Consider the following 25,889-nt stretch of genomic DNA (forward strand, 5'->3'; position numbering starts at 1 on the left):
GACAGCTGTCGTGTATCTGAGCTTGACCTCTGACCTCCCTTAAGGAGGAGTGCTAGACCGGAAATATAGACGTGTCACAGCGGGTGTGTCGCAGGGTCAAGAAGGTGAACATCAAAGACGTTTCCTTAAATTAGATCCATGCAGCTTTGTCTCCTTTCAAGTTACGTTCATGTGCAGTTAATTTATATTCACATCCAGCTTTTTTTTTTATTGCTTCAAGTCACTGCTGATTTTTTCAAGACAAGACAAGACTACAGTCCTTAACCAAGTGGTTTAACTTCCTAAACATAATCATAAATACCTTTATTTAATCACTCTTTGGGGCATTTTATTCCAATTATTAGACAGTGATAGTGGACACATGACAGGAAATGAGGGAGAAAGACAAAAGTCACTGACTGGAATCAAAACAGACCAAATCTTAACCCTGAAGCCATTAGTACAATAAATATTTTGCAGACACAAAATGAATGATTTGAATCAGTTTCCCACAGGTCATTTCAGGATCAGGTGCAACATTTTGGACCCTTAAAGACCTCTAATGTGGAGATATCAGTGTGCGCAGACACTTGGCGTATTATGTGCATCTGTTGTCCTGTTTTTGGAACATATAAGCCCTGACAGACTCCAAAACAGATGTGGACAGCAGTGTGGACACACACACGTGTGATTCTGTAAATACAGTGTTATATATGCTGCTTCTGCATGTTCAGTAGAGTCCTGTGACTGACTTCCTGTTGCCTCCGTGCACACATGATTGGCTTGTAGATAATTTAATAATGCTGCTTTTCTAGTATTTTTTAAAGTTTTATTAGATCAAGTTGTGATTTTACAAAAAGTAATGTTGGAGAGTTTGTGCTGCTGAGTGTATTGATTGATGATTATGTGTGAGGAAATGATGATGCGATGATCCTACAATACCAAATGCGGCAACTACGCCAAAATGACCTTGCAGCTTAGTTTTGGTATGACAGTGACCGGCTCTGCTACCATCCTGTTCCTCATCTTCATCATTTAAAACAAACTACTGTCACTGCCATTAAAAATAATTTATCAATACATGTGGTGAAATGTGCCAAAAGTTCAGTGAGCATCCCTACAGAATCTATAATTTAGCATTGTTTTATTTTATTTTATTTTATCAATATTCTTGCTTCTTTTTTTTTTACTTTAAAATGTTATGTTTTGAAATAGGTGTGACCGTTTTAAAGACAGATAATGCACTTTTTAACAACCATAACAAGCTTATCTTTAGCTGTACACATGAGTAAAGAAACATCCAGAAAAAGTTTAATTCCCAGACTGCAGATTTTTGTCCAGACTGGGATGTCGCTCGGTGAGAGCGGAGAGTTAACATTAGGCCCTGCCCACATTTGTGGGAGGGTGTAATGGGAGGTTTGAGTAGAGTGTGTATGTGTTATGTGTGTGTGTGTGTGTGTGTGTGTGTGGTGGTGGGGGAAGGGGAGGGGAGGGGAGGGGTGGGGGGGGTCTGGGTCCTAACTGGGACATCCCACTGGAAATGTCTTCTGTGTGAAGTGGTGAAGCTGTTAGATTGTTGCAACCCTGCACACAGCTGACTTCTCTCCTGGTTTCTCTGCTCTGTAAAGTTGAAGGTAAGAGCTCTCACTCTGCACAGCATCTCCTGACTGTTTATCATGTGACTTTAGCGACGTGTAGAAAAAGATTTTACTCTTTTGTAACTGCAAGATTTTGTTTCTGAGGGCATTCGGGGAGAAAGAAAGATCTAAGTTGTTAAGAACTTATTGACAAATTTGTATTTTAGTTGTTTTTTTTGTGACAAAGTGCCATCATGCCATAAAACTACACTTCTGTGTTTGGGTAAGAGTTTGCAGAATTTGAACTTTTAAGCACAGATTTCTTTCTAATATCAAGTCAGATTAGTTTTGTCAGTTGCAACAAATCTACACGTTTATTTTTTCTGTCAGTGTGACCAAAAGTAAACCAAGCAGCAAAGTCTCTTCTTTGCAAGGTTTTAACACACAGTTCACCAGCTACTGTATTCAAATTCAACCCAGTGTTGAAAATCCATGCGAACAACTGCCTGCATGGTTGTCTGTGTTGATTTCTTAATTCCCCCACTGATTTCCACTATTTCAACTTTCTTTGAAACACACTTTAAACTGAGTGACACCTGGTTTAAAAGTAGCTGCGACCTCAAACCTCAGTAAACAATCTCCCCTGTCATTACCACCTAACAGCTGCGAGGAAAATCACTGCCTGCAGGTAAACAAGCTGTGATTATGAGAATTAATTCTCTGTGGCGGTATTGTGTGCCACATCGGCAATAGGAGGGGGAGGAGGAGGAGGAGGAAGAAGAGGAGGAGGAGGAGGGCTTGTGGGTTAAAGCTTAGGGGAGGAGGGAGATGCAGAAACGCTGATATATGCTCTTTAATTTATGAGCTTTTTGTGTTTTCGTGTAATTTATATTTCAAAAAAGTCACTGTAAGAGTTTAGTTTGGATGTCTTTGTTTTTTGAGGATTCTCAGTTTTGTAAATGCACTTCTGCAGAGTTTTTTCTGTGAAACACTCAAATGCAAATAAAGTGACTGAAACAGAGAGAGGGATGAAAGAAAGAACGAAAGAAAAGAAGAGAGAGAAGAGGAGGTGTAGAAGTGGGGGAGGATGGGATTCCAACAAAGCCTGATGAGTGAAACGGGAACGTTTCTCAGACAAATATCTCTCCCCTCTGTAACTCTCCCCCCTCTCTGATTACTCCCATGTAAAGGAATGCGGGTTGCCTTGGCGATCGGTTACCAGCTGTTTAAAACGCTCTGAGTGAGTTAGTTCAGATGCCTTCAAGTGTCACTCATGTTCACCCAAAGAGAGATGGGATGTGTAGAAAGAGACAAAAAAAAAAAAATCTTGCATACTGTTGGTGAACAATAGTCTGGAGCTGGTTGTCACGGTTCGCTCGAGGCATTAGTTCAAATGAAGTGAAATCCAAGATATATCGTGTGGCAACAGACCCTCCCTCCCCTGTTTTGTCATGACAATACCCTCGTGCACAAAGCCAGCTTCATAAAGAAATGTTTTTTTCCAAGTTTGGTGTGGAAGAACTTGTTTGGCCTGCGCAGAGCTCTGACCTCAACTCCATCCAACACCTTTGGCATTGGTGTCCAGGGCCTTATCACCCAACATCAGTGCTGGACCTCACTAAGGCTCTTGTGGCTGAATGGGAGGAAATCTCTGCAGACGGGGTGCAAAACTGGGTGGAAACCAGAAGAGCAGAGGCTGTTATAGCAGCATATCAATGCCCATGGTGGCAGAATCACATGCTTCACATATAAGTGTAAAGTTCAGGCATCTGCATACTTTGATTTTGGCGTCTGAAAACTTTTGAATCTCCACTAGAGTTTGAAATAAAGTTGTGTTTCCTCAGACGTTCAGAGCAATGCAGATTCCTCCTTTCTGTCTTTCTTTTGAGTCTAAAAGAAGTTCTTGTTTTCCCGTGTTTGTCACACCTGTCGAGGATCTTTCCCAGCTGTCTGTGGAAAGACCGCAGGACAATGTGTCTGCATTAGTATGAGCGAGGTAGAGACAGAGTGTCTCTGGCTGGTTAATTGTTGAGGTGGCAGGTCTGGACCGAAGTGGGTGGAGGAGGAGGAGGAGGAGGAGGAGGTGGAGGAACGGGAAGGGAGTTGGGTAGTGGTGTTGGATATGAGGATGCTGGGAAATATCAGGCCAGCTTGGCAAATCTCTAGAAAGGCTCTAATCCCCTTGACAGGAAGGACGGATTGTGCTGCTGTCTGGGCTCGACGTGGAGAAGAAAACCTGGAGTTTAGTGTCAGCGAGAGAAAGAAAGAGAAAGACAGAGATTATGCCGAACAGATGAGAGAGAAAAGAGGTGAAATACCAAGAGAAATGAAGGTTTAGAAAGCAAGAAAAGAGACTAAAAGTATATAAGAAGAGAGAGTCAAGACAGTAAATGGGAAAGATTACGTGTGAAGTAGCAGAGGATTGGAAAAACTCAAGTGTGACTCAGTCCTACTCAAGTGGAAAAATCTTAGTGACTTCAAATTTCTGTCTGAACTCTTCAGTTACTGTTTTACTCAGAGAAACTGAAGTGACTGATTCACTTATTCAGGTTGAAGATGTGTTTCTATTCGGTCTCTTAACACTTCCTATCAATCAGCCATCGTTAGCGGGACAAGTGATGCCCTTTGCTACTCGGAGTTTCTGCTCCATTAACTTTCTGTTGGTGGAGATCGAGACTCACGCTGACTCAACAGTTCATCTTCAATTGATTACAGACTTCCTGTGTTGCAGGAAGAAATGAGCAGACAGTGTTAAGATCAGCTGCTGGTTATATCACTGTTATCAGTGATTAAAGGGCAGCTAAACCTACATTTTCTATGAAGCTTGAACTATTGCCATTAGGAAGACATAATTGCAATATTACCAAACTTATTTTTACACAGATTCCTGCTGGCTGGCTGCCATACTGACCACATAGAGTCAATGTCTCCTGACCTCAGTGAGTTTACATACAACAGAAATAGTGATACTGATCACTGGAGATGACAAATGTCTGTTAATCATAAATCTACACCGAAGAGACTTTGACTGATAACCTCTAAGAAGCAAATTACTTTTATTGAATCTTTATCTGTCCAAGGAGGAAAAAGAGGAAAGCAACATCAAAATGATAGCCACAAAGACAGAAAAGAGCAAGGATGAAAGAAAAATGTGATCAAAGCCAAATGAAAGACAGCAAATCATAATTTTCTGCTGCGATTCACCAAAAAAGACTCAAGAGAGTCTGAAATCAATCATAATGACATGTCTGGTGACTGCACAACAACACAGCATTGTAGTAGAGACAATGACCTTTTACAATGTATTTTGGCTTCAAACCACAGTGGGGAACCCAAAGAGAAGACATGAAAAGACAACAACAATGTGGAGGGAAACTGACTCAGAGCAAAGTAAAGTGAAATTTTGTGGAAAGCCAGAACCTGGGGACTTGTCCTACTGGAAGGGGAAGGGGGGAGGGGAGAAGAGGTCAGGTGACGAGGACCTCAGGTTACACAGATGCTGACTTTTCTCCTCCATTCTTATCCACTCTCCTCTTCTTGTTTGTGCTCTTTGTGCACAGTGTTTCCTGAGTGATAGGGACGACTGGTGGTGTCTCTGAAAATTAGCCTTTGTCCAGATAACTTGAGGGGATTTCCCCCCCCGCCTCCTCCTCCCGTGCTCTCCAGAGAGGAAATGACTTTGTCAGGTGTCATGTTGCGAGTCGAGTAGAAGGTGGTAGTTTGGTTTGAAGGAGTTTGATACTCAAACATCAAAGCAGTGAAACCTTTCATCGATGTGGAGCTCACGTTCCCTGAAAACTACTTCAGCTAAAGTCAAAGTTTGTTGTAGCAGAGCTTCATAAATATGCACTATGTTAACTTTACATTGATAGAAACAAGCAAGCAAAGCTATTAAGTCCTGTTTCTTTAATAGAAAACTGATATTTGGCCAGTTTGTTTGCATTCCAGCAATCATTTTCATTGTGCTCAGCATCTTTTGGGCAGGTTTCTTAAATTGTCATCTGCACCTACAAACTTTTCACGAGGAAAAATGACAACAGATCAGATTTCAAAGATTTGATCCAGACTGTTTGCTGTTAGATTCATTTTAAAGGATAGAAATGGTATTACTTTGTGTTATTGTTTTATCAATGAAGTCCATGAAAAGACCAAAAAGTGTTTTATCATGGCTCCTCCACCACTGCAACAGGACTGCATATTAAAACATGATAAAGAAAAAAGCCATACTGCTAAAGCTCCACATCACTCATCAGTGGACGTGTCTCACAGTGAAATCTAGGACACTGTTTTGGCTTGATGACCAAAGATCTCACCACGTTCCTCTCACGATTATCAATTTGCAACAAAATTGCACAGTTGTAAAGAGGCCTTTAGTGGCCTTAAGTTTCCTTCAGTAATCTCAGTAATAATAGCAAAACATCAAGAAATCACAGTGAAGCAGAATTGATCAGAACGGTACAGATTAATGTTAAAAAGTGAAATTTGGAGCAGCAGAGTAGACATCACTCTTACATTTACACCTTTTCCATGCAGCCTTAATTTGTTTGAACAGACCAAATCCAAGGGCCATTAAATGATCATTTACCATCGGTCACTCGGGGATTTATTGACAACGGTTTACGTTTTTTTTGACAGTGTTTTTACTCAGTGAACACAAAGGGCTTAGCGAGGCTTTACTGCCGGACTCTCTTGACATGGTTTACAATACCTGTTTGACCTGTTTGCATTAGTCCCTCATAAAGACCAAATGGTGGAAGCCAAGAATCTTCTTCCTCATGTAGGAATTTCCACATCTAGAATGATTTTTCCAGAAATGTCTGCTGTTTGGAGGGGCAGTGAAGAAGCTGTTGAAAACACGGAGACATGACGTCCAACTGTCACCTCTTGTTATGACATAATACTCAACCAGCATCAGCTCTGAGACAAGTGATACTGGAGTTGAAAAGTGATCTTCATCTTCTTCTTGATGGCTTCTTGGAATTTCAATCTTTCTTTCTGTCATGAAAAACGGAGACAGTAGAGGAATCGATGGAATGTTTTTTTTTTTTATTGGATTTTGGATTCAAACATTCAGCTTTTCTTTGCCAGGAAACAAACTGTTAAATCCTCATATTTTACAGCTGTAACATGAGCCCATAAATCTGCATTTTTGACGGTATTTCATTAACTTCGATCTTCCTCCTTCATAACAGTCCCCAGTCTACAGAACTCAATACAGACAGAGGAAATCACTGTTCGTTCTCGGAGCCTTTATAGCATACTTGCTTCTTCACAGTCCTTTGCATGCCAGTGTTGTTTGTCTGCACTGTTTTTCTGGCAGACAAACTGCCACAGGTTGTTTTTTTCCAGGTTTCCAAACCCGCCTGTTATGTCACAGAGGAGAAGAAGAAAGAATTCCTCTAAATCTGTTCCCTTTTAAAGGGCGACGGAAAAAAAGGAGACAGAACCAGAGAGGGGGACAGGAAAAAAGAGAGAGATATTAGAGAGAAAGTGAGGGAGATATCTGTATTTGCGGCAGGTTGTTTTCCTCCGTAGAGAGTTTACACTTGCTTACCTAACTAACCTCCCAAATTAAATACATTTGAGGGGAAAAAGAGCCCCTTTATGAGGCTGAAGTTTCCCCTTTAGCCTCGACCCTGTTTGATTATGAGAGCAGCTTTCCAAATAAAATAATTTGTTTTGCTGTTACGTCGTCCATTCCGGCCTCCGCCTTCCTGAACCCGAGCCGAATGACTCTCTGACCAAATAGGAATATGTTAAAGCGGACATACGACGGGAACACTGTGTCCCTCCAAATCAAACACCTTTTGGAGATGAGACCTTTTTTTTTTATTTTCCTCTCCTTGCGATCTCATTTAGCTCTGCTTGCTCTCTGTCAGACACGCTACTTATAAGTGTGTCAGAAGTTCTTTTTATGAAATTTCCCGTCAGGCAGAACACCTTTTTTTAGCTCAGCTCTTTGAAAGGTACAGAGAAGTTTCCTTGTGCGCAGGTTATTTGGAGACGTCACTGTCTGCGTCCTCTGCCAGAGTTTCTGTATTTTTCCACGTCCAAGCCCGCTCATGACTTCTTGGCCCGACATCTCTGGAGCTTCACAAACAGTGGTCACCATTGTAGAAGTCCTGATGCTGAATTAACCACTGAAGAGTTTAAAATTCCCTCTGACAGGACAAAAAAAAAACAATGCAACAGCCAGGATCTTTTATTCTCTTCAATCAGAGGTTATTCACAGGAGATTTCCAGTACAACCACAGCATTCATCCGTTTGTCTTGCTCACTGCAGAAGCAGCAGCTAAGGGACAGAGGAGAATCTCTTGTTTTCTCAGCCTATCTGGGATTCAAAGGGGCTTTTTTTTTACAGTCATGGTCTTGTTTTCTCCAGCATCAAAGGAACAGGTTCCCACATCTATACATCAAAACAGGAATGCAGATCCAAGATATGATTTGCTGGATTATTATCAGCCTGTTAACACATAAAAAAGTAGGAAGCATTTTAACCCTAACCCTAACCCTAACCCTAACTAACCCTAACCCTAACTAACCCTAACCCTAACCATAACCCTAACCCTAACTAACCCTAACCCTAACTAACCCTAACCCTAACCATAACCCTAACCCTAACCCTAACCCTAACCCTAACCCTAACTAACCTTAACCCTAACCCTAACTAACCCTAAGATAAAGTAAAAGTAGCTTAAAATGGAACAAACAAGTATCTCAAAACTCAAACCTCAAAAAAGTATTTTTACTAAGAAGTCGAAAATCACAAGATAATATTTTGTAATCCCACAAAAATTAAATAGAGGAAAAAAACTACACACACGTCATGGCAAAAAAAATCTTGCCTCAAGGTCCATTTAGTTGCTGTTCCAGAGCTTTCTACCATATCAAACAGTCTTCATCAACTAATTGAGATGCTCAGTTACTAACAAAATGTAGATGTTCAAAGTCCTCATGATTCTGAGGACTTAAAAGTTTAGTTTGAAAATTCAGTCTTGACAAAACAATCTCACATCGCGGTCCATTTAGCAGATGTTCTGGAGCTTTCTGCAGTATCACACAGTACACACTCATATCCTCTCTGACCTTTTGCATGCAGCTGCTGTGCTGTCACTGAACGGTGTGAAAAGAATGCAAAACTGACCTCGTTTCAACCTTCAGAGGACACAAGAAGTTTTCTCTAAACAATGATAAATCTCAAAAGTCTGGATGATAAACTAACGTAGTACAAATTGTAGATACTTACAGGATTTGTGTAAATTATGAGAATTCTTTTGCTTTAAATCAGTTGTATAATGTAAGAAAATGTCAGCATCGCAGTTAGTTTTGAAGTGTATCAAGTGTTGGAGTCTCTCCAGTCACGCTCTGAGGGTTTTATCTGATGATAAAACTTGTACAAACTCGCTGCAAGAATGAATGATACAACTTGATTACACCAAATTTCCAACATGTCAGTCAATTATGAACTATTTTGAGAGTAACAACGGAGGAAAAATGTGCCTAAAGGGCAAACAATCAATAAAACTCTGTAGTCAAGAAAGTAGACAGAAAGCTCGTGTGTTGCTTGAGGGTTTGTCAAACAACTCACGCAATAACGTCAACACCCTCCGACTCGGGTCGTCTGTATGCAAACTTTACCCTTTTCGCTGCATCTGTCCAAACATGTAGCCCTTTTCAGACGCTTTGTACCGAGAGGCCCTCCTGCATTTTTCAGGACAACTAGCAGCCAACTGAACAAAGTGTTCCTCCACCCCCTTAAGATATCAAGTCTCAAGGCGATGTTTTTGAGAGCAAAGGTATTCATCTCCTTGTCCTAACTGATAATTGCAGCAATTTCCAAAGGTCAACTTTCCATTTGGATTCCAGATTGGATTATTTTCTTATTAATATATCGTCGGTTTGAACCTGTTGCCTTCTTATCGGAGGTGCAGGAATTCAAACTATTCCAAGCTCTGTTTTGTAAATTGTATTATCCCCCGCTGATCCCCTGCAGCGTTCAGTATATTGCACAAACCGTGTCAGCTCACTTCAGCCTTATTGGCCTGCATGAGGAATTTCATAGCAACACTTCAAAAAACAGATACAGACACACAGGAGATACAGCCTGTTGTTTTGGGGTTGTTGAGGCCAATTCTAGTTCTTTCTGATATCCAGCCAAAACAAATGCAAACAACAATATAAAAAGGAAATGGAGTGAATGAAATAACAGTGAGAGTTTTTGATCTTTGCAGGCAGCCTCACCAGACACTTGAACTAACCCCTATATACGTCCTTTGATGTCAGAGATTATTTCTGGATGTCTGCGTGAAACAGCTGACTCTATGGGGGTTCAGAGGGAGATAACTAATACAGAAAGAGAGAGAAAGACCAAGCAATGTAATGCTCCATTACCAAACAAAAGAACCCTTATTTAGTCCATCAGATGAGACATGATCAAGGGAGATGGAAGCAGAGAATTACGTATCGAGTCCCCAACAATGGATGCTCAGACGGTTAGATGGAGAAGAGAGGAAGACAGATAGACAGATAGGGAACTCTCATCTCACAGCAGCCACATTTTATCTCAAAGGAAATCTATACCTGTCTGTGTATGGAAAAGTCATATTTTCCAACTGGTTTGATGAAAAAGAGCTTGTTGTAGCACGTGGACTCGAGACAGACGATGAAATTATGACCAAAGACCCGTTATTCTTCTTACATAAACCCCACAAAATCACAAAAAAAACAGACAAAGTAGATTAAAGAGGATTTTATATGTATTAATAAAATATTCTACAGCCATGTAGCGCTATAAAGATGGGCTGTGAGCTAATGATAGCTTGCTAACATGATCACAGTGACAATGCTAAGATGTTGATGATTAGCAGCTACAATGTTCACTGTCTCAGTTTAGTGTGTTAGCATGCTAACCTTTGCTAACTAGCGTTAAACACAAAGTACAGCTGAGGCACTAAAGTCATTACTAATGATCCAGGAGATATTTCAGTTTTCATTAAAATGGTGGAACGACCTGAGAGCAACGCTGCTAGCATGACTAAAAATACAAATAAATTTCATAGAACCCAACCAGACGTATTACCCAATTTACGCTTATTGCATATATATATATATATATATATATATATATATATATATATATTGGAAAAAAGAAACAAGAAATTAAAGTATGGAAATGTCAAAAATATGTTGGTAGGAGACTGAGGTGATTACATAGTTTGTCCACCAGATGGCACTAACAAGTTTATTTTTCAACTATAAAACTTCCCACTCGGAACATATTTTGGTTCTTTCATAACAATTACTAACTTTAAGGACACATGCACAGCGAGTTGCAGACCAGCGTGAGCGTCAATGCAAGTCCATCAAAATTAAAACACGTCGTACACCTCGTCTCCAGTAGCAACCGGCTTTAGTTGGCTCAAAAATAGAAGATGGCCGACAATGTTTGGTGAATAAAACATGCTGTAACTTCTTTCATAAACAAATCGATCCTTAACAAAAAGTATTTTTATGTTAAAAACAAATATACATATTGATTTAAAAACAACAACCGCATAAACATTGCTATCGACCTCAGAAGTCAAGTATCATGTTGCCTCTATTTCATAGTAATCTTGTTGCCATTTTCCCATTAAATGAAAAATCCAGGATATGTACAAACATTACTGTAATTACTGACATGGACAAAGTAAATGCACATGGAGGCTTATTCTTATTTTATAAATCTGATATTACAAGCCTGTTGGTGGATGCTTTTATCCAAATCACCTCCTACTATCATTAAGTATCATACAGATGGCAGCAGTGGGGAGTTGAACCTCTAACCCTGGCAGAGTTAATGCCTTGCTCCACCAATCCGGCTACAAAAAACACCCACATCAGGGTCAGATTCTTACATATTTGTCTTCGGTTTACAAATGTAAATATGTGTTTAGAGATTTACTGTAACAGACCAAATGGAAAGCGCAGTAATTCTCCGATCAACAGGTACGGTGGAAAAATAGAAGGAGTGAAAGTATGATGCCTCGGGTCATGGAAAAAACGTTGCACGGAGCTGTTTACATGCCTGTTTCCATCCAAACGACAGGAAGATCCACTCGCCAGGCCTCGTGTTTCTGTCTGAAGCCTAATTTAGTGCAATCAGCTTCTGTGCATCTCGACAGCAGCTCTCAGATTTAGCGCTCCTGAATGATGAAATCATTCATTCAGCAGACAAAATAATGTTCTGGGTGTTTTTTTTTTTCTTTTTCAACAAAACCACAAACAGCTTCAAGCAATTTCAACACGACCTGCCAGTAAACAAAGCAGACACTGAGGGTTTTGTTTTGGGGAATTGGAGAGCTTCCATTAGTCAGTAGTGAGAGTCGTGTTGCGTGTTGCATTCAGATGCCTCTGTTATCTTCACAACGCCTGCAGGGCTTCATGACGTGAGAAGAGTTGGTTATTGTTTAGACTTTGGATGTTTCTGATTCTAATTCTGATTTTATTTGAGTAGTATCAGCCCGAACAGGCGCTGCAGACATTAATTAAAATAGGAAAATAAACTAAAACATGGTTTAAGTGAGAGCCAGCTTTATTTTCAGCAGTTCCAGGCTTCCATAGTTGGTCATTTGCATGCAAAATTGTACTGCACGCCATTTGAAAGTGTAAAGTTGTGGTTTTTATAAACAGATTGAAGAGAACAGGCTGAGAAAAACCTGTATCAGTGTCTGTCCTCTTCATTTCTGCTCACACTATCAGGAACATGTCTCTTTAAGGGGAGAAACAATCATTAAAAAAAAACAATATTACTGGATTTGAATGTTTGGGGATGATTGCGTGACTATGAAAAGAAAATCTAAATGAATGAGAAGTTAACTCACCTGTCTCTCTGTTTGTTTTCACAGACTTTGAAGATGAGGGTGTGGATCATCTTCCTTCTGTGCCTGGCTGGCCACGCCATGGCTGCTCCTGTAAGTATACTTTATGTGTGTGTGTGTGTGTGTGTGTGGCCTGCCTTTGTCTTCTTCTTTACAATCATGTTCCTTTCTGTGTGTGTGTTTTCCTAAGTGTGTGTCTCCTCCTTTCACCTTTCCTGTGTGATTATGTTTTATCGTGACAGTTACCATGTGTGCCTTTGTCTGTGTTTGTGTGTGAGAGTTCCTGTGTATATATATCTACTTGTGGGTGTGTGTGCATGTTCACATAGCAAGTCTGTGAAGATGTTTGTTTTCCTAAATCAAATTGCTCCCCTGAGTTTAGGTTTGGCTGTGTCTTCATGTGTAGAAAGACTCAAACTGTGTGTGTGTGTGTGTGTGTGAGATCTTTTTCTGACTTCCTTCTGTCCAGCGCTTCCCTGTGACCATCCAAGTGTGTGTTGATATGTTCGTACGAGTTATAAAAATTTAATGTGTGTGTTTGTGTGTGTGTGTTTGTCTCAGACTGAGGAGGATGTCATTGTGGAAGAGTCAGTAACTGAGGAGTCAGTGACCGAGGAGCCAGGAACTGAGGAGCCAGTTGTTGAGGTCAGTCCAGATGTTCATCCTGTTTTTACCTGCCAAAATGTATTTGGAAAGTCTTTAAAAAGCCTGAAAACATGTGATTTTACACCAACTTGAGACCCTAAATAGCTGATGAAAGACTTAAAGGTCAATTGAGTAGCAGTTCTGGAGCTTTCTGTGATATCACATGAGCTGCATTAGCAGGTGGATTTGGCCCAGTCCCCATAGAAATGTAATGTTTATTCTATCTGAGCACTTTCAGGACGTCTCGTCCATGTTTGCCAACCTCAATTAACAACCAAATAAACTGCAAACAGGTCTTTGATAAAGAACAGACACAAATATTAACGTCATATTTTTATAATAAACTAGTTCTAATTAGAGAAGGATCACGTGTCTTCTTTTTTGTCACTCTTTCAACATGGTGGCTTGTCTTTTGTCATGGTGTTTTTTTTTCCCTCCCTTGTTTATCTCCCAAATATTTCCTGTAGCCGTCCTCCAGGAGCAGAATCTGAACTACTTTTATATTGTGGTGCAAAACATGTGCAGTATTCAAAGGATAACTCTGGCTTAGGCCATCATTTTTTATCAATATTTTACTTACCAAGTTTATTGCTTGGAATACGGGAACATAGTTAGTCACAAAGGCAAATAATACAATTACAACCCAAACAAAGTGGTTGGATAATCTCGGGAACCTCGTTCCCAGATCTCAGCTGTTACTTTGATGCGTGCAGTGTTATAATAACTGATAGAAACGGCAGCCAAAACTATGAAAATACTGTAAGACACAGATTGTTATAAACTGAACGTATCCTTTTAAGCTCCGCGGAGCTCTCCAAAGTTTATATCAGGGATTTCTTTGGGAAACTCGGCCCAAATTCTTTCGCTCTCATCTGAGTTTGATTTGGCGTCTGTGATGTGTTTCCTGAGCCACGCAGCTGCTCTGAGAGATTATCCGATCTGGGACGGAGCTCTGGGGTTTCAGCGCCGCAGCCAAAGAGGTTTGGTGGTATTTGTTCATGTGACGGTGGTTTCTTCTCATGTGAGCGCCCACAGCTCAATGACCCACATTGATTTAGTGGATTTCTGAAAGAATCGATCCATCGAGTAATCTTGGAGAAAACTGCAGAAATTGCAACTCTGGAGCAAACATGCTACAGACATGAATTCCTGCATGTTTGTTGCACTTGATGCATGAACACAGAGGAGAGTATGTTTGATATGTTTAAACAGTGGTTCCTAAACTTTTTGGCTCGTGGATGCTTGTAAAACTCATAATAATCAATGTCTACTGAGAAGACATGACAAGAGTTTGGAGCAGTTTCAAGGAAGACAAATTTTTTTTTTTTAAACAACGTGATTACCTCTCAGATTTTTGTTGGTTGGGAACCACTGAGTCAAAATAATCTGAACATTTCACACCTGTATAAGAACAAGATGTTCTGGTTTGCAGCAGACTTGGAAGTCCCTGATTTCAGACTTTCACATCTAAAAAAAACCCCAAAAAACAGATCATCTACTAATGGCTGAACTCCCAGGTTTGGATCATTATCAAAATCTAATCAATCTGTTCACCAAAATCCACCCAAATCCATTTGTTACCTCTGAGACTTTTGATTAATCTTTCCATCAAACAGAAAGGGATGAAAACATGAAATCCTTCCAGCTGCTTTCCAGCTTTCATGCTTTTTGCCATATTAGGAAAAACAAAAGACCAGTGATGGAAGAAGAACTCAGATCCTTTACTTAAGTAAATGTACCAATATATCAGTGTAAAAATACTCCAATACAAGGAAAAAGTCCTGCATGAAAAATCCTACTTTAGTAAAAGTACATAAATACTATGAGCTTGATGTAGTTAAAGTATTGCAGTAAAAGTAGTGGTTTGGTCCCTCTGACTGATATATTATTATATATGACATCATTAGATTATTAATAGTGAAGCATCAGTGTTAGAGCAGCATGTTACTGTTGTAGCTGCTGGAGGTGGAGCTAGTTTACACTACTTTATATACAGTTAGCTAGTTTAGTCCAGTGGTTCCCAACCTAGGGGTCGGGCCCCTCCAAAGGGTCACCAGATAAATCTGAGGGGTTGTGAGATGATTAATGGGAGAGGAAAGAAGAAAAAACAAAGTTCTGATACACAAATCTGTTTTCAGTTTTTGGACTTTTTCTCTAATCTTTGATTTTTGCTGAAATATTGGATCATTTGAATATTTATTGAAATGAAAGCATGTGAGAAGTTTAGAGGGAAAAATCACTATTTGGTGGAGCTGTTAACAACTCATAGACATGTGAAATGTGACCCCGACTACACACTGCTTTTTGTAAGACGTCAAAAGACAAAAAGGTTGGAAACCACTGGTTTCATCTTTAACAATGTGTTGTATTTTAAAAGCTTGTTATATTATCCATTGTGTCAAATCTTCATCTGAAAAGTAACTAAAGCTGTCAAATAAATGTAGTGGAGTAGAAAGTACAATATTTCCCTCTGAAATGTAGTGAAATGGAAGTATAAAGTAGCATCACATGGAAATACTCATGTAAAGTACCTGAAAATTGTACTTGAATACAGTAGTTGAGTAAATGTGCTCATTACTTTCCACCACTGAAAAAGTCCCGTTGGAAAGACTACCAAAAATCACCAGAAATATCCCCGTACCAAAACGCTGGAGCGAGGCTTCATGTGAACGTTTTATCGTTTCCTGCTCCAGAGGTCCAGCGGGACCAGAGATCCCACAGCTGTTAATTTTAGCCGCTGGTTCGGCCAGCCAGCCGGTCAGGAAGCCATTACGTTTTTTCATAGCTTCACCACATGTGGATCCAGCTGCTTGTTATTGTTGGATATTATGGTCTCGCTGCTCCCAGACTCTGTTTGGCCTTCAGGGAGGAACCTTCTTTAGTGGTGACGTTCAAAATTTTTTTTAGGAAAACCAAGGATATTTAAGCGGTTTTTGGTTTAAGTGGACATCGTGCAGAAATAGACCCGTGCACGGAAGTCATCTGCTTAACCAAAGTCAGAAAGTGCTTTAAAAGAAAGTTCAGAAATATTGACTGAGGTCTTGCTAAAAGGCTCTTTGACAGTTACAGATTTCTCTTTCCACACACCAGATGACATTAAATTCCTCTGCGTGTGACTCAGGGGGTTTAATCTGCTTACAGTCTGACCTCTGACCTCTCGTGTTCCCCAGGAGACCGAGGTGGGAGCCAACCCAGTGCAGATTGAGATCGGAGAGTTTGACGAAGCCATCGAGGTTGTTGAAGATGTTGCTGCTGAGAGTAAGTTCACACAAGCTTATTTAGGATGACGTTGACATACATTAATTCCTTTAAGTCCATAATATGGACCAGGAATTTTGTCCCTAAATCAAATCTGTGGCAAGTCCCCACAATGTTACTCTGTTAAAAAAATAGTCCAATATCTTGCTCTACAGTATTTTATATAATATTTATAGTTTGTTTTGTTTTTTCCATCATATTTATTCTCTTTGTCATGTGTTCTAGGGTTAGGGTTCTTCTATTCTGTTCTATTTAAGCCCTGCATGATTAATTCAAGTACAAACATATGTGCTTCCTGCAAGTCATTTCCTCTTTACACAACACTTAAGCATGCACATATGCAACCATGTTACATGTTTTAAAAGAACAAATAACTAAGTAAAAATAAAACAATGACTAAAGCAGAGGGGAAAGTCACTCATTAAACCTACAACACCAACACAAGTATAAATAAAGTCCAGTAATGTTGCATCTAAACAAATAAAAAACTAAATATAATATATAAACTTTGCTCCAAAATGTATTTTCTGCTTCCTTAAATGTTACAGATGAAATTAAATGATACTACTACTAATAATAATAAACTTTGTTTATATAGCACTTTTGTGCTTTACAATAAAAGGAGAACATAGAATAAACACATGAAAAAGATTAAAACTAAATGAAAAACCATAAAATAATACATTGATTTTTAAAAAAGTGGGTTTTTAAAAGTGATTTAAAATCAGAGTTTGCAGCTCTGATCTTCTCGGCCTGTAAACTCAGAACCTCAAACTGCAAAGACTCATCTTTGTGTCTTAATCTGGATTTTTAAACAACAATAAAAGACTATGAAACTGTGTAGACATCTGTTTGTTAGCTCATTTATACGTAGTCTGGGAAATTGTAAAGGCGTAAATATAAATTTTGCTTCCAAAATGAAGTAAAGTTGTCAAAAACGTCAATACTTAAATAGAAATTCCTGAAAAAGTATGTCCATTACGTCACCCCAAAGTACAGATGTATACATGCATACACATGTGGCACACACACACACACACACACATACACGTATGGTTAAAAACAGCTGATTTCATTCGCTGCGTCTCACTCCTGCAGCCTGCAGCTACAGCAAATCTAGGTTGTGATGTACTGCAGGGTTCGGTGACGCCTAAGTCTGGCAAACAAACATCCGTAATAACAGACTGCCTCATTCTGCGAGGAGACGGCTGTAATTACATGTTCCACCCTGCGTGCTTTAAGGAGCAGCTCAGCCCAGTAACCAGCCAGCCGCAGGCAGCACCAGCAGCAGCAGCAGCAGCAGCAGCAGCAGGAAAACACATTGTACACGGCTGCAGTCAGACTAATGGACTGGATGAGACATTTTGTTCTGCCTGAGCAGTGCAGTAAAATATACACAACTTCTTTATTTCAGTTATACGTAGCAAATACTGCAATGGAAAACTACTCTATTGCAGATAAATGTGTTTAAAATTATTAATCAGTTCATCCAAATTGCAAAAAAACAAAATGAAAACATATTTCTCACTTAATATTTGGAGGTATATCTGATTTCTCCCTTCACCTCAGTGCATTTTCATTTATTGTACCATTTAATTTTTGCTAAAAAGCATTGAAAAAATATGTTTTACAACCAATGAAAACAATGTCTCTGTTACTCTGTTTAACTCAGAGAACTTGTTGTAAACTGTTCTCATGAAAACTACTTTTTAAAGGACACGTTCACGATCTTTTAAGCCGTTTATCTGAAGTTAATATGAAGCTTCAACCGTCCAAATTAGTTAAATCAAGCAGATAACTTCCAGTCTGTTTACATTCCCTCAATTCTCACCTCAACAGGGAAACAGAAAAGGGGAATTTTATACTTAAAAGTCTGTTCTTATGGCCTCATATTAGCTTCACATAAACTTTAACCATCACTTATACTGAAGGTGCATTATGAAGAGATCTTTTAATGGTTATTATGAGCATTAGGAATGATTAAAGTGAGCAAAACCTGTTTAATATCAATTATATCAACTTTAAAAACTGTGAACCAACAGTCTCTATGAACTGATGACACTTTTTATTGGGATTATAAAGAAAATGTTTTTTCGTCACTTTTATTTCTATTAAAGTAAAAGTAAACATGTATTAACAAACACTCTGATGCATTAATGTACCTGGTACATCTTTAATACATGTTAATGTATCAGTAGAATTTAAAACAAGAAAGATTATGAGTGTTATGAGCTTATATCATGTTAAATGACTATAACAACATTAGAAGCTGCAATAAGATAAAAGAAAACAAGGTGAGAATACGTCCAAAATGATACAGATGCCAGTTACTGAGAGTCTTTTACCATTTTGGGTATCTGTGTCTTAAGCTGCATCCTTCACCTCTAACAGAACGATTATTTACCCTCATGTAAGCAACACAAATCATCTTGTTGGACCCGAATGACCACTTTAGTGCGCTTTGAGGTTTTAATTTAGGTGAAATATAGCTTAAAATTCAATTCATTTGCATTTTATGACCAGAAATGTCTTTTCTGTACAGTGATTTTATTATGAGTTTGACTTAAAGTGCAGAAATGTGTGTGTGACTGCTCGGTTTGTGTCTTCAACTTTAATAACTGAATGTTCCCTTCTGCCGTTCTTCATGAGGCAGCATTTTCAGGGCTGTAATTTTCTTTATGACCTAACAGTGGTCAAATTCACACACAAGCTCTTTAATGGCAATTTTCTTATTAATACAGTCATTTCGTCATTTTCCTCATTAAGCCACTCACATATGAATGAATTCACTTGAGTTTTCTTTTGGCATAAACATCGGCCCTAAAGGACTGGAAAATACCTGAGACGTGATGTCTGTTATTACAGAGAGACTTTAACTCTGCTCGTGTGTTGGTACTTTTCTTCTTCAGATCCCTGCCTGAGCCACCACTGCAAGAAGGGCAAAGTGTGCGAGGTTGATGACAGCAACACCCCCATGTGTGTGTGCCAGGACCCCTCCACCTGCCCCGCTGCTGACGGAGAGTTCGAGCATGTGAGTTCAAAAGCAATCAGCCCAACATTTTCTTTAAACGTGTGTTGAAACTGTAGATTTGCATTTAAGCAGAGAATGTCAACTCAGCACCAAAGAATCATATCATATTGGGCTGTTAGTTAGCACCAGATTTCAAAAGCTACTGACAGATTTCAATGACATTTGGTGAGAAATAAGGTCATGGACCAAAGAAATAATAATTCGATTTTGGGACAAATAGAGCGACCACTTGGCCATTTATAAAATAGTTTTTATTATCTATTCATGTAAGTCACAACAATGTCTGCCTGAACAGATATTCTACTAATTTTCTTCCAAAGCTACAAAATGGTTTTTGTGACAAAAGTGTTTCCATTCCTGAAAAAACAATGTTTAAGTGATGCAGAAAAGTAGTGAAAATGTTTTTGTGAAGTTTTGTGAAGTCTTAATTGTATTCACAACCCTCTCTCTTAGAGAATTACATTTATATACTACTAATAAGAGCAAATATGTTTTCTATGAAGTATAATCATGAGGAAACGTTAATTAATACATCTGCTAAGTTGCAAAATGTTCATTCTGAACATATCTGCAAAACATTTACTGAGAATATATTGCATTTGTTTTTTCCTACAATACCCACTCATAGCAACTAAAAATTATTTAAAAAAAACTTTAAAAGCTTTATTTCATATTAAAAGAGTACATCGCAATCCTACAACGTAGTTTAAAAAAGGATCAAAATCAATGCAGCAGAACCAGAGATATTGCTTCCTTTTCGTTGTCATAACCTGGTGCCTACGCTACCCATAATGCAACTCGGCTGTTATGCCAGTAACAGTTAATGTAGCCTGGAGCTGCCTCCACTGCAAAAATATATGATCTTACATTCTACTGTAGCACCCAAGAACACAAAAATAGTATTTACAGTAAAGTATTTACACCTACAATCATCCTCAAAACATATTTGACCTTTAAATATACTGTAAATTAACTGTTGCATGAACTTAAATAATGTTAAAATATATACAGCATGTGATTACAACAGAAACAATTTACCAAATATCAATATGTGTGGTCTTTTTTTTTTGTTTGGCAGGTTTGCGGCACCGACAACAAGACCTACGACACCTCTTGCCACTTCTTTGCCACCAAGTGCACCCTGGAGGGAACCAAGAAGGGCCACAAGCTGCACCTGGACTACATCGGATCCTGCAAATGTGAGTTTCTCACAAACCTGTTCCAGAAAACCTCCGCCCGACTGCTGAAAGACTGAATAAACAGTTACTGTTATCCACGTAAACAGGATCACTTCCAAATCTGTTACGGCTCCATTTCTAATTCCACTGGCCTTGACTCAACACCTTCAAATGTTTTAGATCCTATCAGAAAATTATGTACAAGGTGGGATGTAGATTTGGAAGAAAATCTGTCCTCGATCTTGAAGCTAATCTAACCACTTTGGCTGGAATTTTATCTCGTTATCTTTAGTTTATAAATTTCGTTGTTCTCTCTTTCTCTTCTCCTTTATGTTTTGATATTGTGTGGTTTCTTCTGTTTATCTGTTTCTCATCTTGATGTAGTGGCATGTTCACTATCCCTTATTTTTAGCTTCTTTCATCCGTATGATAAGCTAAGAAGCTCAGCTAAGCTCTCTCAGCGTGCCGTCAGCGTTCGGTGCGATTGACAGGGCGGGTCGGGCTGTCATGTCCGCCCTGCAGGCTGCGGCTCAGTGGTGGGAAGATCCGTTCAGACACGCAGGCTGCATTTCTTCCACTGTTCAAACTGAACATGACACGCACGCTCGCTGTGTGCGGTGATGAGTCAGGGCTAAAGGGTTCAAATGGAGATCAAGGTGGAGCTCGGTACACTCAAATAAAACAGGATTTGGGGGATATTTGAGGATGAAATGAACTGTTGTTTCACAGGCTTCAAATTTGCTGTAAGTGACTCCAGAGAGGAACAACTGAACTGAAATTAAACTTAAATCTGTTTTAAGGTGCAAACTTATTTGTTCATTAGGTTAAAGTTATTAAATTGGCAGATTTAATGGCTAGTACATGTGAATCATGAGTTAAAGTGTTTGTTTTGATGCTGACGGTGTCGTCTCTCTGCAGTCATTGAGCCCTGCATGGACAGCGAGCTGAGCGAGTTCCCCCTGCGTATGAGGGACTGGCTGAAGAACGTTCTGGTGACTCTGTACGAGCGCGACGAGAACAACAACCTGCTGAATGAGAAGCAGAAGCTCAGGGTGAGTCATCCTCTCTGGAAAAAGATGGATTTACACTCGTGAGGTGTTCCAGTGGTCTCACTGTAGACTGTTCTAGTGCAAGAAATGACTCAATGTTCTTTGAGTGTGTTGGGTGATGTACCTGTTTGGTGTTCTGCGAGAAACCTGAACATTTCAGCTACTCAGGCAGTCATAAAAATTGAGAAGAATGTGGAATATATGACTCATGTAAACAAAAACTGCAGCTCCTCTCGGCTTTATGGAGCTTTGTAGCAAGTTTCAGCTCATTGTTTATCTGTCCGGCCGCAACTTTACTGTTTTGGTTCACTCTCAGCGCTCTCATAGCGTCGTTTTCAGAGAAAGAGCTCTTAAAAGCCACTGTACACTACCTGCTCAGCACCAAACAGACAGTTAGCTGTAGACTAGCTGGTGAACATAGTGGAGCATTTAGTGGCTAAAGAGCCAGATATTTCCCTCAGGAGTTGGTAGAGAACAAAAACAGAGCTAAAAGAGGGTGAATATTGGACTTATATTCACCTGCTGCCCCCTAGTGGCCTAAAAGTCAGTCATTGCAGGTTAAAATCAGAACAACTAAATCAAAAATCGTACTTGGTGCTGCCACTGGTGGCCGGAAGCCATATTGTTTTAATACTTAACAGTACGTGAGAGCAAAGACACCATAATAAAATCATGTGTACGTGGTTTTTTTTTTAGTCTTCATGACTCAGCATTTCAAATCTACTTTTCTTCTTTTATGTGATGTATTTACTGCTGTAACATAATGTTGAAGGTGGATAAATGTAAAGTCATGTAGAACCAGAAGAAGAACAAAAGCATTTTATATTCTGCAGCAGCAACACGTCATCCAATTAAAAAGCACAATCTAATATACCAACATAAAATATGGTGAGCAGGCATCATATAGCTGTAAAAGAGTTATATAAGGTAAAACGTACAGATATCAAAATCCTGTTTATCAAAGCTTAAATTTAGACACCAAAGTTTGCTTCCAAGTTGTTCTACAAGAAACATTTGTTCCACTGGTTTAGACTCAGTTCACAGTTTGGAGCCAGGCTTGTTTAATGCTTGAAGTGACTGATGAGCAGAATATTCTAATCCAAACTGTTTGAGAATGCACCTCATTTGGATTGAGAAGTTATGGATGGTTTTATACAGCTCCACATCACACTGGTTTAACGCATTAAGAACAATTTACTAAAACAAGCTATTAGGCTGATTCAGTACAGCAGTTGCTTTTACACAACCAGTATATCTGACATCAAACTGCTGCATAAGAGCTCATGGATAATGTTTCAGTGACACTAGATGTGTCCACTCACAGATCTGTACGACTCTAAATTAACTCTGATAGCTGGACTGGTAAATATGTTTTGGTTTTTGGGAGGATTTCTTGTGATGTGGTTTGTGTCCATCCGATCTTTCAGGTGAAGAAGATCTTCGAGAACGAGAAGAGACTGCAGGCTGGCGAGCACTCTCTGGACCTGCTGGCCCACGACTTCGAGAAGAACTACAACATGTACATCTTCCCCGTCCACTGGCAGTTCGGTCAGCTCGACCAGCACCCCATTGACGGGTACGTACAAAAAAAAGGAAAAAAAAAAACACTTTGACACGGCAAATAACAAAAGTCTGTGCTGAAGATAAAAAAGTCAGAAAGTAAAACATCATTCACTCAGTTATTCGGGTTCCACAGTAATCTCAGACGTGGCAGAGTCAGCACATGTAAGATCTTGAAAACCAAAATATCTCCAGTGCCCAGGCTGGCGGTTGAGCTTCTGGCAGACTGGGAGCCGATCGGTTTCCAGTGCGGATCGTCCGTTTTCTGATCTCAAACACCACACGAACCGAAGGATCCAACAGTTTTCACCAGCTGCTCTTCCCTTTATATAAGATGATGATGTGGCTGCTAGACTCTAAATGCACCCACCACATCCCACATTCCTTCCCTGGCGATAATGTCCGAATTTCCCAGCAGTCTAACAGATGGCAAATGTGATAGTATCAGAATGAAAGAGAAGAAGTTTTAAAATGACATCTGATTGATAAATCATCTACTCGATGCAGACAGGACATGAGTGAGGGTGATTTTCTGATGATGATACAACCCTTGAATTTCATAAATACTGTATGCCGCCATAGTGCAATTTGAATTTCTACAAAAAGCATCGCCTCATAGTTAAGCTGTCGTCATTAAAGGAGATTTGTTAAAGTTGGTGAGCTTGCGTGAGACAGATTTAAAAAAGAACAGTCCGGATGGATGCAGAAGAGGTCGATATGCTGAATTTTAGTCCCTAATATGCATAAAAACATTTCCCATAATGCAACTCAGTAGTGTTTGTCATTATGCTGCGTTAATGTCATGTTGGCAGAATGGGAAAAATGAGAGTTTGTTATGCCTTAATCAGCCATATTTCTGGCTGTTTTTTGGGCAAATTAAAGCAGGTTTCAATTTTATTTGTGTATTTGTGTAAATATGAGGTTTAATTATCTTAAACTGACAACAATGGCAGTTTTTTAGCCATTTTGGCACCTGTTTTGTTGGAAGTGTCTCTACCAAGTGGGAGATATTGTAGCCATGAGAAATTCCTGATATCTCTGATGAGACGTGAACGGCTTTTTCTCCACTCGGCTGCTCATAATTACAACATGACATGAACATGGTGTTAGACCCACGCTACCCAGGACATGAATATGAGTTTTTTTCAACTTCTTTTAGTCTTTTTAGTCTTTTTACACTTATCATGAATGCCTACATTTCAATCATAGAGAAGAATTGAACCTTTGCTTGAGCATCGTCTAACTAGATTCTCCTGTCTTTGTACCACCAGCTACCTGACCCACACAGAGCTCGCCCCCCTGCGCGCTCCTCTCGTTCCCATGGAGCACTGCACCACTCGCTTCTTCGACGAGTGCGATGCTGACTCCGACAAATACATCGCCCTGGAGGAGTGGGCCGCCTGCTTCGGCATCAAGGAGCGTAAGTATCGACTGTGCACACACTGAGAGGGATGAGCACAAAACAGCAAATATATTATTGGCTTATCTGTAAATATATATATATATATATCAGGAAAAATAAATTGTAGCATCACAAACACCACAGCAGAGATGTACTTTTAAGCAAATACCATTAAAACAGTAACTGATGTACTGATCATGTCTGGATATTTACAGCAGCTCTAAAACATTTTTACTTTACTTATTTTGTCAGGTTTTTTTTTTTTATTTTTTAATTTTATTTTAGACCGTATCTTGCCAAACATGGACATTCTTACAAAATCACATATATATATTATGGAAAATATCATATTTTTTGTTTGTACATACTTAAATATTAACTCCAGTGACTCATCTGCTTTTTAACAACCTGGAAAAATCATCTGTTGAATATTTATTATTAAATAAAATGAGATATACTGTATATTAGAACATAGTTTCAAAACATTTCGGTCCAAACATGGTTATGACTTCTGCACTTATTTTTTTCACATTAGTTTGCTGTTTTTATAATATTATCCCCACATTGTTCAACGTGCTGACGGGTGTTTTGTGTGTGTTTGTGTGTTTGCAGAGGACATCGACAAAGACCTCATCGTCTAAGCTCCTCTTACCAGCAGCAGTATGACAACTCCTAGTCGCTACTAACGGGACAAGGTGCTGATCCCTAAGTTAAAAAAAAAACAAATCACAGTAACGGTGCTAATTGCAAATTATTTTTTATTTTGTTTTTTTTTAATAATGACCTTTTTTTTCTGCCTATACCACTAAAAAAAAAAGAAGATTACAAAAGAGCAATGTGCACAGTGTGTACTAACCATCACGAAATGTGTTCATGCAACTTTTCAATTCTCTTGTTTGTTGAACAAAACACCCAGTTAAGAAAACTAAAGACCTCTGATGTAAATGTATGTTGTTGACAATATTATATATATGTTGTGAATTGTTCAGGGCTTTAATTCGAGATCAATTTGAACATTATCTTGAGGAGACAAAAACTGTAAAGTCAAAAATAAAGTTTCTAAATAAATGTTCCCTCTGCTTGCTTTCTACAAAAAAACTATTTAGTTTTTGCACTCTTCTGGTGGTGGATTGATTTTGTGTCATTTTTGTTTATTTTTTGATCTTTTGACTACTGCTATTGCTACTGCTATTAGAGTTGTTCATTTTTATTTTCCATACAAGAGTCCACGTCCCGGACGAGGACACAGGTGTACTGATATTTGAAACAATAAAAGAGGATATATTGTTTGGACGTTTAATGAGGGGAAAATCTCGCAGGCTGAGAGTTTTTCTCACAATTAACATGTTTC

At 39.1% G+C, this 25,889-nt stretch overlaps 1 protein-coding gene across 1 annotated transcript; it reads left to right on the top strand.

The window, feature by feature from the left end:
* The first annotated feature begins 1,476 nt into the window (after positions 1-1,476).
* On the top strand, positions 1,477-25,214 carry sparc (secreted protein, acidic, cysteine-rich (osteonectin)). The gene is made up of 10 exons (XM_067600040.1): positions 1,477-1,613; positions 12,443-12,508; positions 12,977-13,060; positions 16,231-16,318; positions 19,228-19,349; positions 20,428-20,548; positions 21,446-21,579; positions 23,004-23,152; positions 24,408-24,556; positions 25,151-25,214. The coding sequence occupies exons 2-10, from the start codon at positions 12,452-12,454 to the stop codon at positions 25,177-25,179; spliced, it is 933 nt and encodes a 310-aa protein (XP_067456141.1). The 5' UTR covers positions 1,477-1,613; positions 12,443-12,451; the 3' UTR covers positions 25,180-25,214.
* Positions 25,215-25,889: the final 675 nt, after the last annotated feature.

Source organism: Thunnus thynnus, chromosome 9 (assembly GCF_963924715.1).
Source record: "Thunnus thynnus chromosome 9, fThuThy2.1, whole genome shotgun sequence".
NCBI lineage: Eukaryota > Metazoa > Chordata > Actinopteri > Scombriformes > Scombridae > Thunnus > Thunnus thynnus.